This window comes from Capra hircus, chromosome 14, assembly GCF_001704415.2.
Source record: "Capra hircus breed San Clemente chromosome 14, ASM170441v1, whole genome shotgun sequence".
Lineage (NCBI taxonomy): Eukaryota > Metazoa > Chordata > Mammalia > Artiodactyla > Bovidae > Capra > Capra hircus.
The window spans coordinates 45,695,353-45,715,117 of NC_030821.1; the positions used below are offsets into that span (position 1 = coordinate 45,695,353).

Genomic DNA, 19,765 nt, shown 5'->3' on the forward strand with positions numbered 1-19,765 from the left:
ATCTGCTTAAAAAAAAGGAATATTTACCTTATAGGATCATTGTAGTTTCTTAAATTAATGTTTAAGGAATATCTGACACAGTGTAAGAAATAAATATTTCTCTTATTTACAGTTTAGTAAGATAAATAAATGTATATGCAACTGAAAAGAAATAGAATGGTCATTATTGAAAGAAAATTGTATATATATAGTTGATCCTTGAATGATGTGGTTTTCAACTACATAGGTTCACTTATACAGATTTTTAAAAATAAATATAGTACCTATGTTTTCATTTTATAAATCTTTTAAAATGTGCATAAAAGTTTGTCCCATTAGATATGACAATATGTGGAATCAAAAGAACTAGGGTTTGAGTTCTGATTTTATGCCATCTGTTTCAGCTGCCTACCCTCAGGTAAGTCACTTATCAATCCCTTTGTTTCTGAGGCAGAGATAGCAGTATGTGTTGACTGCAAAGAGTTGGAGCCCCTCATCCCTACTGTACTGTACAGAAACCTAAAAGAATCTACACATAGAATTTAAAAAGGATTTAGCAAGATGGTTCCATACAAGATCAATAAACAAAACTCAACAGTATTTCTGTACATTAGCAACAGTTAAAATATTTAAATAATCAAAAGATAATATTTACAATAGTAACAAAATACAAAACATGCTTAGGGATAAATCTAGCAAAAGTAGTTAACATCCACATGCAGTAAATTATAAAGTTTTACTATATTTGTAAGTGTGTGTATACACACATACATGCTGTAAGAAAAATATACATAAGACAATCTAAATAGAGAAATGCTTTTGTGCATAGGAAAGTGAAGTCGCTCAGTTGTGTCCAACTCTTTGCGACCCGTGGACTGTAGCCCACCAAGCTCCTCCGTCCATGGGATTCTCCAGGCAAGAATACTGGAGTGGGTTGCCATTTCCTTCTCCAGAGGTTCTTCCCGACCCAGGGATCGAACCCAGGTCTCCCACGTTGCAAGGAGACGCTTTAACCTCTGCACCACCAGGGAAGGAAGACAATATAAATGTGTCAGCTCTCTCCAAAATTATCTATTACAATGTAATTTCAAATAAAATTTCAATAGGGTTCTTTGTAGAACTTAACAAGATTATTCTAAAATTATGTCTTAGGACAGGTAATTATTCATAAGCTCTGAGCATTCCTATAGTTCTTGCTAAGATTTTACTAAACAGTTTCTGCAGTTAGTCAGGTACCTAAATAGGTCACTGGAACCACAGGCTGACCACCATGTAACTATTCTCCCTTGGAGAAGGGAACTGGATTATTTGCTTGTTGCTTACTCAAAAAGTACCCTTGGCCCCAAGTTCCTCTTTGCAGTACAACCTACTGCCTGTGCAGCATCCACCTGGGTGCATTATGCTGTCTTTGGGACCTGGCGAGGGAGGGAAACCAGCACAACTATGCTGTTGCCATACACAATCTGCTGTACTGTAGCAAACTGTCCTGTTCCGACCCATTAAGTCTCGTTGTACACTTTGTGGCACCTACGGAGTGGTAGCAGCTTCACTGCTTGCAATCTTTTATGAAGTTTCCTCCCACCTCTGACAATATGGAAGACCAAAACACCAAGAACACTTAAGATGTTCCTAAAGAATAACAGGATAATGAAGGAAATTACTCTGTCACATACTGAGTTATTTCTAAACTACAGTAATAGAGACGATATGGTATCACTGCAGGGGGAGACCATATGTGTTGGTAACGCTAATGGAAACCACACTAGTTATGAACAGATTTTCATATTGTGAATTGTTCAAACAGGTGCTAGAGGACTAAAAACGCAAAAATAAATTAACAGATTAACAATGAAGAGAAATTCATAATCATAGCTGGAGACTTCAATACTTCTTTCTCTCAGTAATTAGTAGAACAAGAAGACAAAAAATAAGCATGCATATAGAACATCTGAAAAGCACTATGAATCAATTTGACCTAATCGACATTTGTAACACTGTATACTCAACGACAGCAGAATTCACGTTCTGAAGCATATATCAACAGTCATATTCTAGGACATAAAGCTAGTCTTAACAAAGAAAAAGAAACCCTACAAAGTATACCTTCAGGCTGGAACAGAATTAACTGTAAATCATTATCTTTAAATATCTGAAAATTTAACAAACAGCTTCTTAATAGCCCAGATGATCAAAGAGAAAAGTGTCAATGGAAATAAAAAATATATTTTGATGAAAATAAAAATATACTATATAGGGATGAAACTAAGGCAGTAATAAAAGGAGAATTTATAGCATTAAACGCACAAATTAGAAAAACTGGGCATCTATGAAGAAAAAGCCACTCATATACAAAGGGAGGCGAGTCAAGTTGATATCAAGACTGTCCATAACAACACTCATCAAGTTAGAAAATAGAGAAACAAAATCTGTAAAGTTGTGAGGAAAAGTATTTCCAAAGAATACTATATTTGGTCAAATCTTTTATTATTTTTTGCTAATCTCATCCATTACAGTTGAAATCATCAGTAGTCTAAAGTTTATATTTACTGTTATAGAGGCAATCTGACCCACACTATCAAAGCATTTATTATTATTTATTCTTCATTTTGAAGGAATCATAGTTTATTGATATATTTCTTATGAGATAGCATTTATGTGAACTTCATTGAATCGTTCAGTTTCACCTCTTAAAAATTAAATGTAAATATACTTTTAAGTAAGTACATATATAACCTCATCACTTTTTACTAAATTTTTATTTGCTTCGATTCTATCCGTCCCTTGAGGCAGTTTATCTATCTCAGCATTTAAGGTCATGGGCTCTAAAAAGTCAGAAATGTTATTGTGGCTTTGGTTCTGTTCATGATCTATATGACCAAGGGCTTTCTACACTTAACCTCTTTTTGTCTTGGCTTTCTCATCTGTAAAACGGGGGTGATTAAAAAACAAATGCACTGATTCAGATTGTTTTGAGGAATAAGTGAGTTTATGGGTAAAAAGCTTCTAATTCAAATATTCATCTTTTCACTAAATACTGGTGAAATTTTTTTGCATGGAACTCAGTGATGCAAGAGATGCAACAGACGTGGGTTGGATCCCTGGGTCAGGAAGATCCCCCAGAGGAGGAAATGGCAACCCACTCCTGTATTCTTGCCTGAAAACTTTCATGGATAGTGAGGTAGTAAAGAGTCAGACATGACTAACGGACTAAGCATGTGCACGCATGCGCACACACACACGTATATATTACTAACAGCTAACAAAAAGTTAAGAAATGTACTAAAACTCATAGGATTACCTGTTTAATATCCAGTCACTGCCAAACCACTCTACAAAGATTATAGTTTTCATCAGTCTAATTACTGATCAACAACAGTGTAGAAAAGTGTATACTTCCATTTCTCTGAACTTTGTATTATGAAATTAAAAGTCCAGGAAAAACCCTCCAATTTATTTTAGTTTAGGATTAGGACTCCAGTGCTCACTTTGGCACCACATACACTGAAAGTAAAGTTTTGATTCCTAGTCATTCCTAGGAACTTCACCAACATGAAGCAAGTATTTCTTTGTCCTATCATTGGCCATCTGCTATGAATAAATTTATTCAATTAGTATTTACTGCATATATTGCACAGGGAGCTCTACTCAGTGCTCTGCAATGGCCTAGTGTACACGTGTATTTGTAAAATAGATTCAATATGCTGTACACCTGATACTAACACAACATTGTAAATCATTTCTACATCAATAAAATTTTTTTTAAAGTTTTACTGCAGGTCTACCATGTACCTGGCATCAAGGTGGTACATCTATTATTTTTATATTGATCATTAAGTATTTAGATTTGAGTCAAAAAGATTTAAAAATCTTTGTATTAGAACACAATAGGTTCAATAAACATTTTTTGAACGAATGCATATCAAGGAGGAATTTACAATCAAATTCTAATTGAAAATAATTATGGACTGCTTTTAAGATTTTTTTGGTTACTGTTGTTTTTTTAATCTAGCAATGTTTTTTATAAGGATAATAAACTCTAAATGCAATGAGTAGAGTAGTTAGATTCTATATATAGCCATCCTCATAACAGTCATGGATTCTGGTATTTGAAAATTCACCTACCTGTTGAAAGCTGTAAATCAAAAATCAAAACTTGCAGTGCTTTTGTGGACATGCACAGAGTGGCAAAATATCTGAGTCATGTTCCCAGCTGAGGTTAAACGAGGTGAAGCTCTGTCTTCCTATTTCAGTTCCCACACTAGAAATAATTCTTTTTACAGTCTATTTAGTGCTGTATTTTTGGGCTTTCAGGAGGTAATTTTGCTGTTTAAAATGGTTCCCAAGTGTATTGTGGAAGTGCTATCTAGGGTTCCCAAGTGCAAGAAGGCTATGTATGATGTTCCTTATAGAAAAAAGTATGTGTGTTAGATAAGCATCACTTAGGCATGAGTTACAGGGCTGTTGGCCGTGGGTTCAATGTTAATGAATCAATGGTGGTGGTGGTTTAGTTGTTAAGTCGTGTCTGACTCTTGTGAGCCTGACTCTTGCAGGCTAATGGACTATAGCCTGCCAGGCTCCTCTGCCCAAGGGATTCTCCAGGCAAGAATACTGGAGTGGGCTGCCATTTCCTTCTCCAGTAATGAGTCAGTAATATATACTAAATAGGCGTCTTTCAACAAAAACACAGAACAAAGTTATATTTTGATCAGTTGATCAAAACGTTGTCACCAGAGACTCAAAAGAACCTAACACTGTACTCCTCTGTAAGTGTTTAGTATTCACTAAGTGTTCAGGGTGACTTTACAGAATATTACCATAAATACCAAGCACCAACTCTAACTTTCTAAATTAAGCACCACCTCTAATTAACTCTATGAACCCAAGGGATTTAATCCTTTTGTGTTTTCCTTTTCTGAAGTATGTCTGCGTGTTGAGGTGTTAGGTCAAGGGTTGGACTGCTCTCAAGGAAGTATCAATTCTCCACTCCTAAACCTGTAATAAGTGTACTTACTTTGAGAAGTTTCCACTCTTTCCTCTTTCTTATTAAAATCTTGTTGTTGGTTTCCACGTTTCAACTTAGATAAGAAGAGATTTTTGTGAGACCTAAATGAAACACAAAAGCTTGTGATTTGCTCTGCAAAGACTAGAAAGGCTATGGGAAAAGGTAGAGGATTTGTCTCAATCTCTATCTAGGACCTGCTTCTACTTTGGCCTGTTTCCTTTGGTGCTCCCCTTGCTCAGTACCTCATCTTAACCTTTGGTCGCTAAGATTTTTGTTGTCAAGACTTTTTGCTCTCCCATCACTTATTTTCTCTACTTCATTTACTCAGAAATCAAGACCCTTCTGGCCTTTCAATTGGAGAAATTTCAAATTCTTTTACATATGATGGTAAATATCACGATTATAGATTCTGAAAAAGGGCTTTTTGGAAAGGTAAGATTGTTTGGAAATATAGGAAGGGGCAGAAAATTTGGACAATTCTGCAAAGTTTGTATTATTATAATTTATAAAGGGGCAAACTAAAATGAGAGGGGAAAAAAGTTCACTTAAGCTTAGGCAGCTCTTTTATTATCACCTAAAATCTATACTTTTAACCCTGTAAATGCTAATGCAACCACAAATGTTTTCCCTTCCTTCTCAAATTTTCTGTGTGCTCTGGAATGCCAGTCTCAATTTCTATGCCTTGTCTAAAGTTTAGCTCTCCCCTGGGTACATTTCTCTGTTCATGGCCTCGAGTAGAGATTAGCTTCATCTTTTACATTCCATGAATCAGAGGGTTTCGCAGGTGGGTCTCTATACTTCCTGCCTCCTCCTTCCTGTCACTTTCAGGATCCTGTTTCCATAGAAACCTCAGCCTTTGAGGATTCATGCCTTTGAGGCATATTGCCATTTACTGTTTTCCATAATCATTTGTTATCCTTCCAAAGCACTTCCCATCATTCACAGATCTTTTTCTGAGTGTTGCCATTACCATGAATTATTTCCATGTTTACATGAATAAACCAAGTAACATCCTGGCCCCTTAATTCCTCATCTCCAGTGACCTCCTCCACACCAAATCAGCCACCCCCTTCCAAGGTTCCACTTAGCATCCCAACTGCTTGGCAATCACTCATCTTGACTTCATGTTCTCTGAATATGCTACACTGTCTGTTACAAAATTTCTAGCAGATTAAAGAGTTTTTAAATTAATTTCTTAAAATCAGGATTTGGGACATTATCAGAAATGTAACCTCCATCCCTTTCCTGCTCTAGCATCATGCCCTCGTTTCTGATAGAATCAAGTTTACTAATTATCTGCTTTAAATTCAAGGACTCCCTGCTTGTGTGCTCCTTGCAGAAACAATGTCAAACAACCCAGGATCTGAAGAGGCAGGTCTCCACAGTTTGCCATTTCAAGGGTCTTAATATCTGTTGAGGTAAGTTAAAACTTTGTGACATTCTTCAAATCATAGTGTTTGCATGCAGCTATTATAATCTACCTAAGTTTGCATGAACTGCTTCAAAGATTTGAAAAACAGAGAAGAAAAATGTCAAATTTACTTCACCTCAATAAGGATACTGTATCCCCTGAGGATTCAGTTACCGCAGACTGTTTGTCACTAACACTTTAAAAGAAGAAAACATTTGTAAGAATGCAAACATAAGAAATTGTTCATAAGGATAGTACTTTCCACATAGTCAAGTCAAATTTCAATTTATAAAAAGTTATCTCTGGAAAGAAACTCTGTGCTGCTGCTGCTGCTGCTAAGTCGCTTCAATCGTGTCCGACTCTGTGCGACCCACAGACGGCAGCCCACCAGGCTCTCCCATCCCTGGGATTCTCCAGGCAAGAACACTGGAGTGGGTTGCCATTTCCTTCTCCAATGCATGAAAGTGAAAAGTGAAAGTGAAGTCGCTCAGTCGTGTCCGACTCCTAGCGACCCCATGGACTGCAGCCCACCAGGCTCCTCCGTCCACGGGACTTGCCAGGCAAGAGCACTGGAGTGGGTTGCCATTGCCCTCTCCCATGTATGTGGGCAGGAAGGGGTTAATGCTTAGGGACAAGGTGTATATGGAAACAAATAAACAAACAAAAAACCAGAAAGGGCCTATGTAATGCTTTGTAACCCATGCAATAAAATCTAATCCATTTAATAGGAAACAGAAAGCTAAGAGAGGTTATTAAGCTGGGAAGTGAGTTAAATGGATTTATTTTAATGGAAAGCTAACTCTGGAAGTCATGTCAAGGATGGATTTTTGTGGCACAAAGCTAAGTAATAATCTAGGCTATGAATGGATTAGAGAAGCATTTCTAAGATGGAATTTATAACACTTGGAGAGATAACTGGATGTGTGAGGGGAAGGAGGAGAGTCAGGGTACAGAGAGACAAGAACTGTTTTACACAGTGACTGAACTGCATACTTAGAAGGGCATCTGAAATAAGTGGTGGCACTATATTAAGAGAGTATATAGGAAACATTCATTATGTGCAAGAATCATGATAAGCTCTAATTTTATTTTACTTGAAAGCAGTACTATAGAGGGCAAGAAGTCTGGGCCACAGAATTTATTAGGTCTTAGTATTACTAAACTTTGATTTCCTAAACAAAATGAAATAACCAAGCCAATAAAAGTGAAATCCCTACTTCTCAAAATGGGTCTTAGAAAAAAGTCAATGAGAAACAAGACTTCAATGGAGTAGTGAGGAGCAGATCATGTTTTGACAGGCAGGGACAACAAGAACTGTAAGACTGAGGTCAGTCCTGAGGTGTGACCAATGCCACATCCATGCAATTCAGACTCCAACTCCCACCTCTAAATCAGTAGTTAAGATGGGGGCTCACAGCACTTAAGCCATGGTCCTGAGACGAGAGTAATACTACATCCACTGCCAAATACTTCCATACAGAGACCACAAGGATTGGACTATTTGGCCTTGGTTTAAGGGTGGATGAAGAGAAGGAATGGACTACAGGTTCAATATAAAAGATCTTTATAATGGTAGATTTTATTGCCGTCAATAGTTAGTTTCTCAAGCCAAAGCAAAAGATAAAAGTCAATTCTGCAAAAATTACCCTTGAAAATCCCTAAAGAAGAAATAATTTTAGAAACTGATTTTTTTTCTCTCAATTTGTAGGAATGACACAGCCTGCTTCCTTTCAACACTGGAGCAAATCAGTGTCTGCACTTGTCCACCAGATGTAGAATTAGCTTGCCCTTAGACAAAACGAAGGGCTTTCCAGGCAGCTCAGTGGTAAAGAATCTGCTTGCCAATGCAGGAGACACAGGAGAGGCGGGTTCGATCCCTGAGACGGGAAGATCCCCTGGAGGAGGGCACGGCAACCCACTCCAATATTCTTGCCTGGGAATCCCATGGACAGAGAAGCCTAGTGGGCTAGTCTACAGGGTCGCAAAGAGTTGGACACCACTGAAGCGACTGAGCACGTGTCATGCACAGAGAAGATGAACAGTATTTTAACAGATCAGAATAACCCTCAGTGCAACAGTCACATGAAGGCATGTAGGATTTGAGAACTAAGGGACCCAGATGATTCAGGCTTCCAGCCTCAGTACTGTTCTGGAGCTCACGTTCCCTGAGAACAGTAAATGATACCACACTATCTACACAGTACTGTTTTCTCTCTACTCTTGCTTAGCATTTGCAACAGAATTTGCATAAGCCATGATGTAACTCTACAGTACTTCCAAATATACAAATGTTAGTCATCAGTAAGACAATACACCTACTGCTCAAGAATTATTTTTATTAACAACATCTCACTATCATCACTTTCACATAGCTATAATATTCGTAAGACAAAAATGTACTAATGAATTTACAAACCTTTGTCCTGTATCCAAATTAGTTTCAGTTGCCAATTCAACATCTTTGCCATTAGGTTTATCTTCAGAATATGTTGTTCTTGCTCTTTTAGTTTCCACTACTTTTGTTGCTGCCTTAAGAAAATGGGGATGTGGGAGAGGAAGGAATGCAATAAGCCATTAAAAACAAATAGTATTAAATCAAGCCTTCTAGTTATTTGATAGTCATAATAGAAGTATCTCTTCACAGACCAACAAAGGGCAGTGCATTGTTTCCCCAAGTACTGTGACGTGACTGTCAGCCACCTGCTTGCTTTATAAGCATTACGGAGAAGGGCTTTCCTTGTAAATGTACTTGATACACACAATACGCTGCAGAAAATTTTTTCCCCCTTTGAGTGTGCTGGGTCTTAGTTGAGGCATGCGGGATCTTTAGTTGTGGCCCGTGGGATCTAGTTCCCTGACCAGGGATTGAACCCTGGTCCACCTACTTTGGGAGTGCAGAGCCTTAGCCACTGGATCACCAGGGAAGTCCCTATAGACAATTTTAAGATAAAAGGTTACTTAAAAAAAAAAAAAAATATATATATATATATATATGTATAACATATTAAAACTTTCTGGGCCTAAGACAGGATAAAATGTGATAAAAAAAATTTCTGTAGTAGCCCTTCTTCAGTCCAACTTGACTTTTCCCAAAACTATGCTAAAATTTTCTTTTAAATTTAATTAAATTAATTTCTTTTTCACATATTTCTCATTTCATTTTGGTAAGTTTTCCCCTCAACTTTTTATTGTGAAAAATTTCCTCAAATCTTACTTTGAAAGGTTGAAAACACTACACAGATCAGAAATACACTTTCTTTTAGATGCACTAACTGTAACATTTCACCACACTATTCTATAGAATCACTAAGTAAAATTCTGATTAGTTTTTAAGGATTTCTATTTCAAGTATTCTTTTATTGTAACAGTGTAAGTCTATGTTTAGAGCTTCTCTGAAATACGCATACCTTCATTAGAAACGTTGATGATTTTTCATTTAGCACACAGTTCACATAACTCTTAATTTTCTCCATCATGTGGTTGTAGCTGAAGTGTTGAAAAAAGGAATGGAATGTATCTTTCTGAGAGATTATCATAAGCAATTTCCTTTTAAAAGGCTAAAGAAAACGGAAGAAATATAAATCACAAATAAAATACTAGAAATTCTGTCATATTATTTAACTGAAAAAAGTCAATAAGCCAAAACTCAAGATTTTACAAATTCTCCCATTTTAAATGCCCACCAATATATTTTTGATGAAAAAATTCTATATTTACACAAATACAAAAGGATTAAAATAACTTATAAACCTATTTATGATCAAGTTTAAGAAATGAAACATTGTCTATTCAACTGAAATCTTATTACCATAATCTGATGTCACTCCTTGTCCTTCCTGGCCTTCTTCTTAGCGTAAGCAGTATCCTGAATTTAGAACTTAGCATATCCATGCATTCCTTTACACCTGTACTACAGAGGTATGTATCCATAAACAATGTATAGTACTGTTTAACATGGTTTTAACTTTATACAAATGGTGTTATGCTATGTGTATTCTTCTGAAACTTTCTCTATTCTGCTCAACTCTATGTTTATGATATTTATCCACATTGATTTGATACTTATAGAATTACTAGTTACTTTCACTGTTAAATAGTATTCCATTGATCAAAAATACCACTTATTCATCTTTCCTTCCAGCCTGTGTAAGTATTTAGGCTATTTCCTATTTCCATAATTCTATTAAACATTTTTCTATGTGTCTTCTTGCGAACAGTACGAATTTTTCTTAGTTCTTTCAATGCTGATTGCATAATTAAGCTATAAAGCTTAAAAATTTTTTTTTTACTTCTCAAGCTCCATCTCAGAGCAATTTTCAGTTGGGCCTGGATTGTTTTTTTTTTTTTTTTGGTTTTTATTTTTTTAAATAAAGCTTCATGACTTTAAAAGCATATAGTGAAAGTAAGAACAGTTACTCTAGGGTATTTATCTAGAAGTGGAATTGCTGGAATGCATGCTAATCGATTTTGCTAAAATACTCTCTGAAGCTTAAGTACCAATTTATAGTCCTGAGAGGAAGGTATAGCAGTGCTATAATTTCTCCACATTTTGAGCCAACTGTTGGTGTTCTAAGACATTTTAATCATTGTCACTCTGAGGTACAGAAAATGTTATTTCAAAATATAACTTGTGGCACGCGTGGTGTGTGTTTAAGTCACTACAGCTGTGTCTGATTGTTTGCAACTCTATGGACTGTAGCCCACTAGGCTCCTCTGTCCATGGGATTCTCCAGGCAAGAACACTGTAGTGGGTTGCCATGCCCTGCTCCAGCGGATTTTCCCGACCCAGCAACAGAACTGTGTCTTCTGCGACTCCTGCATTTCAGGTGGATTCTTTACTGCTAAGCCACTAGGGCAAGTATTAGTGAGGTTAGCATTTTCTCTTTATGTTTACTGGCCATAAAATTTCCTCTTCGGTGAAGTACAAGCAGAATGGAGATTTTAGTCACCTCACAGAGCAAAGGCAAAAAAGTTAGGGCGAGGAACCCAACAGACAGCAGGTTTTCAGCTGAAATCTCTGGAGGAGTACACCCTAGAAACAGGGGCAAATTAGAGATAGAATGAGCGTTACTAAAAGCTCCGTTTCTCAATGAATTAAAGTGATTCCCCTCTCCCACACACCAGTATGTGAAAAGGTACTCAGCTTCATTAATCATCAAAGAAACTGAAATTAAAAGCCAATAAGGCAGCACTACCTCATTGCCAGAATGAGTAAATACTTGCCAGAGTGACTAAAATGAAAACCACAGACATGGTCTGTGAGGCAACTAGAACTCTTTCATACTGCTGAAAGAACTGATATTGCTACTCTGGAAGACTGTTTCACCTTATCTACTAAAACTGAATATGTGCATATATTTATAACCTATCAAATCTATTCCTAAGTATTATCCAATAGAAACACATATATTTGTTGTACAGAAGACATGTAAAGGAATCTAACAGCCAAAACCTGGAAATAAGTCAAATGTCCATCAACAATACAATGGATAAACTACAGTATATTCCTTCCTACAATGGAGCAATGAGAATAACAATTGTTACAAGCAATGCTGTGGATCTTTCTGACAAACAGAAACCTGCTATATTATATAAAGTTCAGAAATAAGTAAAGCTAATCTTGGATGTTACATGTTAGGAGAGTGGTTACCCTTGAGAAGGTGGGAAGGACAGTCACTAGAGTGCTGGTGATGTTCTATTTCTTGATCTAAGAGGTCATCACACGAAGTGTGTTCCTTTTGTGAAAATACATCTACTTATGCTGTAAGTATTCTACTAAAGATATGCCATTGTTCAAATAAAAGTTTACTAAAAACTGTATAAAACTATCTTTACTTCTTTGATAAGCTTGACTCCCATACCACTTTGTTTTTAATACTTAAAAATTAACTTCTATTGACCTTATTATTAAACATACACAGAAAAACTAGTGATCACATAAGAAACCATGAGAAAAACAGGCAAGTTATAATGCATTCTTCCATACCTGTGCTGCTCAATATGACAGTCCCTAGTCAGAATCCTTGAAATGTGTGAGCCCTGAATTTAGACTTAAGTGTCAAATACACCTCATATTTCAGACTTCGTATAGCTGTTGCTCAGTATTGGTAGGGAATTGGCCCCAGAACTCCCTTGATACCAAAATCCAAGGATGCTCAAGTCTTCTATATAAAATGGTGCAGTATTTGCATATAACCTACACACATCCTTCTGTAAACTTTAAATATATCTAGGTAACATACAAAACCTAACACAATGTAAATGTTAGGTAAATAGTTACCAGAGTGTGGCAAATTCAAGTTTTTCTTTTTGAAACATTTTGGAACTTTCCCCCCAAATATTCTCCATCTGCAGTTGGTTGAATCCCTAGATACGGAAACCAGGATACAGAGGGCTGACTGTCCAAAAAAAGGAGTGCAAATTATCTCACCAATGCGTTTTCACATGGATTGCTAAAAAAAAAACTAGCTTTGCTTGTTTCTTACTTTTTTAATGTGGCCACTAGAAAATTTAAAAATCACATCCAGCAATGGCATTACATTTCTATTGAACTACATTTTTCTTTTAAACTATACTGTTTAAAAGAGAAAGCATTTCTTTTCCCTCCCAATGCTTTTTCAATTTTTCTTATTCCATATAAACAGCTCTAAAATTCTAATGTAAATAATTACCATGTAAGAATTTGGGTCACCAAATACTCTTTCAAAGACTTCTTCTGCTTCCTTAAAATTGCCATTTTCCATGCAAACGGCTATAGCCTAAAAATCAGAATGACAAATACATACCTTAGATAGCTTTTTAAAATATGTAATTGCTGTTTAATATTAAAATAACTCAGGTAAGATCTAAACTACTTCATCTAAAATATTCTTACACAGTTTCACAATTTTGATTTGATAAATGACATATAACAGCTTTTTAAAGATGAAGTAACTGTGGTCCAAAAAGACATGAAAATTTTTGACTGGCCTCTTCTGTTTAATTATTAATAAATTTGGAGCTACATTATATATATTGAGGACTCACCAAAATAATGATTTTAAACAAAAAGGAAATAAGACAGAAAGCAGATATATGGTATTTGAGATGATCGAGAGATATATATATATATGTATATAAAATTTGCCATTTAGGAGCCTAGGAAAATCACTAATAGAAACCCAGGAAGCCAGATGCTTTTGAATAAGCATTTTATAAACAGGCCTTTTTTATTTCGCTCAACTGATTAAAAAAAAGAAAACAAAACTATTTTGTATTCGGGTAAAGTCAGCAAAAACAAGACTGAGAGCTGACTGTGGCTCAGATCATGAACTCATTATTGAAAAATTCAGACTTAAATTGAAGAAGGTAGGGAAAACCATAGATCATTCAGGCATGACCTAAATCAAATCCCTTATGATTATACAGCGGAAGTGACAAATAGATTCAAGTGGATTATATCTGATAAATGGAGTGCCTGAAGAACTATGAACAGAAGTTCATGCAATCGTACAGGAGGCAGTGATCAAAACCATCCCCAAGAAAAACAAATGCAAAAAGGCAAAATGGTTGTCTGAGGAGGCCTTACAAATAGCTGAGAAAAGAGAAGCAAAAGGCAAAGAAGAAAAGGAAAGATATACCCATCTGAATGCAGGGTTCAAAAAGAACAGCAAAGAGAGATAGGAAAGCCTTCCTATGTGATCAATGCAAAGAAATAGAGGAAAACAACAGAATGGGAAAGACTAGAGATCTCTTCAAGAAAATTAGAGATACCAAGGGAACATTTCATGCAAAGATGGGCTCACTAAAGCACAGAAACAGTATGGACCTAACAGAAGCAGAAGACAAGAATACACAGAAGAACTATACAAAGATCTTTATGACCCAGATAACCACAATGGTGTGATCACTTACCTAGAGCCAGACATCCTGGAGTGTGAAGTCAAGTGGGCCTTAGAGAGCATCACTATGAACAAAGGCAGTGGAGGTGATGGAATTCCAGCTGAACTATTTCAAATCCTAGAAGATGCTGTGAAAGTGCAGCACTCCATATGGCAGTGAATTTGGAAAACTCAGCAGTGGCCACAGGACTGGAAAAGGTCAGTTTTCATTCCAATCCCAAAGAAAGGCAATGCCAAAGAATGCTCAAACTATCACACAATTTGCATTCATCTCACACACAAGCAAAATAACGCTCAAAATTCTCCAAGCTAGGCTTCAACAGTATATGAACCGTGAACTTCCAAAAGTTCAAGCTGGATTCAGAAAAGGCAGAGGAATCAGAGATCAAATTGCCAACATTGGCTAGATCATAGAAAAAGCAAGAGAATTCTGGAAAAATGTCTACTCCTGTTATATTGACTACTTCTGCCAAAGCCTTTGACTGTGTGGATCGCAACAAACTGGAAAATTCTTCAAGAGGTGGGAATACCAGACCACCTGACCTGCCTCCTGAGAAATTTGTATGCAGGTCAAGAAGCAACAGTTAGATCTGGACATGGAACAAGGGACTGGTTCCAAATTGGGAAAGGGGTACAACAAGGCTGTATATTGTCACTCTGCTTATTTAACTTATATGCAGATTACATCATGCGAAATGCTGGGTTGGATGAAGCACAAGCTGGAATCAAGGTTGCTGGGAAAAATATCAATACCTCAGATGCAGACACCACCACCCTCATGGCAGAAAGCAAAGAGGAACTAAAGAGCTTCTTTAGTTGAAAGTGATGAAAGTGAAAGAGGAAAGTGAAAAAGCTGGCTTAAAACTCAACATTCAAAAAACTAAATCATGGCATCCGGTCCCATCACTTCAAGGCAAACAGATGAGGAAACAATGGAAACAGTGTCAGACTTTATTTTGGGGGGCTCCAAAATCACTGCAGATGGTGATTGCAGTCATGAAATTAAAAGACGATTGCTCCTTGGAAGAAAAGGTATGACCAACCTAGACAGCATATTAAAAAGCAGAGATGTTACTTTGCCAACAAAGATCTGTCTAGTCAAAGCTATTGTTTTTCCAGTCATCATATATAGATGTGAGAGGTGGGCCATCAAGAAAGCTGAGTGCGAAGAATTGATGCCTTGAACTGTGGTGTTGGAGAAGACTCTTGAGAGTCCCTTGGACACAAGGAGATCAAACCAGTCTATCCTAAAGGAAATCAATCCTGAATATTCATTGGAAGGACTGATGCTTAAGCTGAAGCTCCAGTACTCTGGCCACCTGACGTGAAGAACTGACTTATTTGAAAAGACCCTGATGCTCGGAACGATTGAAGGAAGGAGGAGAAGGGGACAACAGAGGATGAGATAGTTGGATGGCATCACTGACTCGATGCACATGAGTTTAAGCAAGCTCCGGGAGTTGGTGATGGACAGGGAAGCCTGGAGTGCTGCAGTCCATGGGGTCGCAGAGTTGGACCCGACTGGAGCAACAGAACTGAACTGATAGCCGATTAACAAACAATGTTGTGATAGTTTCAGGTGAATAGCAAAGGGACTCAGCCATACTTACATGTATCCATTCTCCCCCAACACCCCTCCCATCCAGGCTCCACATAACATTGAGCAGAGTTCCATCCGTTATACAGCAGTACCTTGGTGGTTATCTATTTTAAATATAGCAGTGTATAAACCGGCGTTTTTGATACCATATGTGGTTATAGGACCATCACTACCATCTGGATAGGCTTGTAAATTTGGGCAAATCTCTTGGGGTCTTGGTTTCTTAAAATGGGGAAAATTATAGAACCTATTTCATAGGGTAGTTGTGAAAATTAAAGAGTTACTTATGAAAGTACTTATAAAGACAGCTGAGTGCCTAAGAATTGATGCTTTTCAACTGTTGTGTTGGAGAAGACTCTTGAGAGTCTCTTAGACTGCAAGGAGATCAAACCAGTCTATCCTAAAGGAAATCAGCCCTGAATATTCATTGGCAGGACTGATGCTAAAGCTGAAACTCCAATACTGTGGCCACCTGATGTGAAGAACTGACTCATTTGAAAAGACCCTGACACTGGGAAAGACTGATGGCAGGAGGAAAGGGGACTGCAGGAGGAGAAAGGGCGACAGAAGATGAGATGGTTGGATGGCATCACTGACTCAATGGACGTGAGTTTGAGCAAGCTCTGGGAGTTGGTGACGGACAGGGAAGCCTGCGGGCTGCAGTCCATGGGGTCAAAAAGAGCAACTGAACTGACTGACTGATGAAAGTACTTAGAACAATATCTTCAAATAGTAAGCAATATATTATTACATGTTTGCTATGTATTTCATGGTAACCTGCTCAATTTTATACTAGCATATTTAACAAAGGCTGCTTCCCCTAGACCTCCAAAAGTTTGGGATAACATGATAGATCCCTTTGGCTGAAATTCTTAAAAGCAGCAGTCATGTTTTTGCCCTTTTTCTTCAGGCTTAATTCTACTTGATGGTCACCACACGATCAATGATTAATTCTTGAGAAGGTAGGACACCACCTGGATTTTAGTTTAACTATGAAAATCTTGAGACCGTGCTTTGCCTGTAAGCAAAACATATTTTCCCTTCTGTCTTTAGATGACTTTCTTTAGTTTCTCACTCTTCAATAGGCTACTTGTAAAATTCTCTACATCTATATAGTTAACATTTTACATTCTCTTTTTAATTTTACATTCTCTTAATCACAAAAATCCATTTCATTTTCTATCATTTGATAACCTTGAGTGGGAGAGCATAAACCACTGGTTTTTTAAGTTTAGTGATCTTTAAATAGATCTGATGGACTGTAGCCCGCCAGCCTCCTCTGACCATGGAATTTTCCAGGCAAGAACACTGGAATGGGTTACTATTTCCTACTCCAGGGGATCTTTCTAACCCAGGGATCAAACCAATGTCTCTTGCATCTCCTGCATTGGCAGGTGGATTCTTTACCACTCACGCCACCTGGGAAGCCCCTATTTTTCAAAGTGGGGGCAATATGCACTTAGGTAACAAACATTAACTCCAGTTCTTAGAGCTTATGTCAAATTTCTAAAGAGAATAGTTATATTGAATTTTACTAAAGGGTCATTGTCGAACAGTAGCTCTTAGTTTCTTTAAATGTCATGCTTTTATTTTCTAGGAAAACAATAATTATAAACACAAAGAATACTCATACCTGAATTTTAATTAAATTCTCTATTTCTTCATGAAGCTTGTCATGTTCCTTTTCAATTGAAGCCCAAATCATTAGGGCTGATTCCAAGGGTGTAATTCGTTCATCACTTTCAAACTGTGCATCTTTTAAACCAAAATAAAAACAAGTACCTTAGAAAACCATGAAGAATTTTGTTAATTTTTTATAAATTACTTTCTTTAAATATTGACTGATTGTATTCTATTTGCCAGGCACTGCTCTTATATATGCCAGTTTAGGAAAGATTTTTCAAATTAATTTCCTCATTAAAATCAATTTAAAATAGAAAATACTAGACGAGTTCATAAAACATTTGAAGCTTTTCTCTGCTAAAATATTTATTTTAAGGACTTCCTTGGTGGTCCAGTAGTTGAGAATCTGCCTTCCAAAGCAGGACACTCAGGTTTGATCCCTGGTTTAGGACCTGGGATCCCATGTGTTGTGGGGCAGCTAAGCCCACATACCACAGGTATTGGGTCTGCACTGAAACTAGAGAAAGCCCACACACTGCAACAAGAGAAGCCTGCGCACCACAACAAAGACCCGGGGCAGCCAGTATATATACATATGTATTGATTTTTTTCTTTTCTTTTTTCCTTTTATTTATTTTTATTTTTTTACTTTACAATACTATATTGGTTTTGCCATACATTGACATGAATCCACCACAGGTGTACGTAAGTTCCCAACCCTGAACCCCCCCTCCCACCACCCGTATATGCATTGATTTTAAGAGCCGAAAGAAAAACTTTACATAAGGTATCACAGTAACAGAATTCTTAAATGGTTTATAAGTCTAACTGCAGTGTAACAAACCTCAAATAGAAATCTGATCTTAGCATATACTAACTGAAATCCTTATTATATATTTTGTAGACATTTGAAACAGGCATTCAGGTTATCTCTGTACCAGCATTCTTCCAACTATCAAGGCTTAAAAATCTAAGGAGTCATTGTTTTACTCCTCTTTCTCATCACTGTATCTGTTGCAATATATTATACAGTGGTTTTAAAAACTTCGGAGTTTATTCCAGACTCTATAATTTATCATCTTTGGGGTGCTGAAAAGCTATTTCACCTCTCTAAGTCTCAGTTTTTTCACCTATAAAATGCCACAATTATAAATACTATGTGAATATTTAATGAGATAATATTTGTACTGCTGTTAAACTTTCTTAAAACAGAATTTTGATCAGGTTATCCTCATGAAACACTCACTGTGGCTGACAACTACTTAACAAATTACACACAAACTTCTCATTTCGAAATTCAGAACCTTCACCATGTACGTCTTACATGTCTTGCACCTCTAATTGCTAATCTATTCACTCAGTATGCATTACAGCTCATTTCAATACTCATCTTTCCTAAGAAGTCTTTCTTGATTGACATTATCCAACCCTTCTTGTTAATCTACCTTCCTTCTTATAAATGTGACATGCAGAAACACTGTATGTATGTTAGATCTTAAAAAACTTTACAGTGTAGAAAAACAAGTAGTGTATATTAACACATATATATAGAATCTACAAAAATGGTACTGATGAACCTATCTGCAGAACAGAGACTCAGATATAGAGGGCAGGCATACGGACACAGCAGGGGAAGGAGAGGGTGGGACAAAGGAAGAACAGCACGGAAATATACACAGTACCATGTGTAAAACACATAGCTAATGAGAAGCGGCTACACAGTGCAGGGAGCTCAGCCTGGTGCTGCGTGACAACCTAGAGGGGCGGGACAGGGTGGGAGGTGGGAGGGAGGTCCAAGAGGGAGGAGACTTGTATCCCTATGGCTGATTCACGTTGTTGCATGGCAGAAACCAACACAACATTGTAAAGCAGTTAGGCCTCAATTAGAAATCAATATATCAAAAAGAAAAATGATTAAAAAAAAACACTTTACAGTGTAGACTTTCACTTTCAGGTAGGATGCATGGCACTGCAACAGGGCAACACTCTCACCATGACCAGAAAAAAAAAGGGGGGACAAACTGAAAAATCATGTTGTTGAAGACAGGAGACAGCTGTACAAGGTCTGAGAACTAGGTGGAATACATCCTAGAAAGAGATTCCTTCTCAGGTGAGCTGATGATTCACAGCTCTTTTCCTCCCTGGGCTAATTTGCCGAAAAGGCTGAAGATCCAGTGTACTCCAGGCAGGGATGCTTTATTGTGGGTAAGAGAAAGAAGAGCTTCTGGTGGTTTCCTTGGGGCTAGCATGGTGGACTGGAAACTAGAGGA

The 19,765-nt window shown here is 37.1% G+C and overlaps 1 protein-coding gene across 2 annotated transcripts in view; it reads right to left on the bottom strand.

The window, feature by feature from the left end:
• TERF1 (telomeric repeat binding factor 1) overlaps positions 1–19,765 on the bottom strand; it is a 40,144-nt gene that overhangs the window by 8,971 nt on the left and 11,408 nt on the right. Inside the window, exons 3-8 of one of the 2 annotated variants that reach the window (XM_018058420.1) lie at positions 17,506–17,627; positions 13,064–13,150; positions 9,800–9,949; positions 8,809–8,921; positions 6,529–6,588; positions 4,991–5,082 (exon numbers count right to left, since the gene is read on the bottom strand). In XM_018058420.1, the coding sequence (XP_017913909.1) occupies positions 4,991–5,082; positions 6,529–6,588; positions 8,809–8,921; positions 9,800–9,949; positions 13,064–13,150; positions 17,506–17,627 (624 nt within the window). The remainder of the gene's footprint in view (positions 1–4,990; positions 5,083–6,528; positions 6,589–8,808; positions 8,922–9,799; positions 9,950–13,063; positions 13,151–17,505; positions 17,628–19,765) is intronic. The other variant, XM_018058421.1, reaches the window with a different exon arrangement.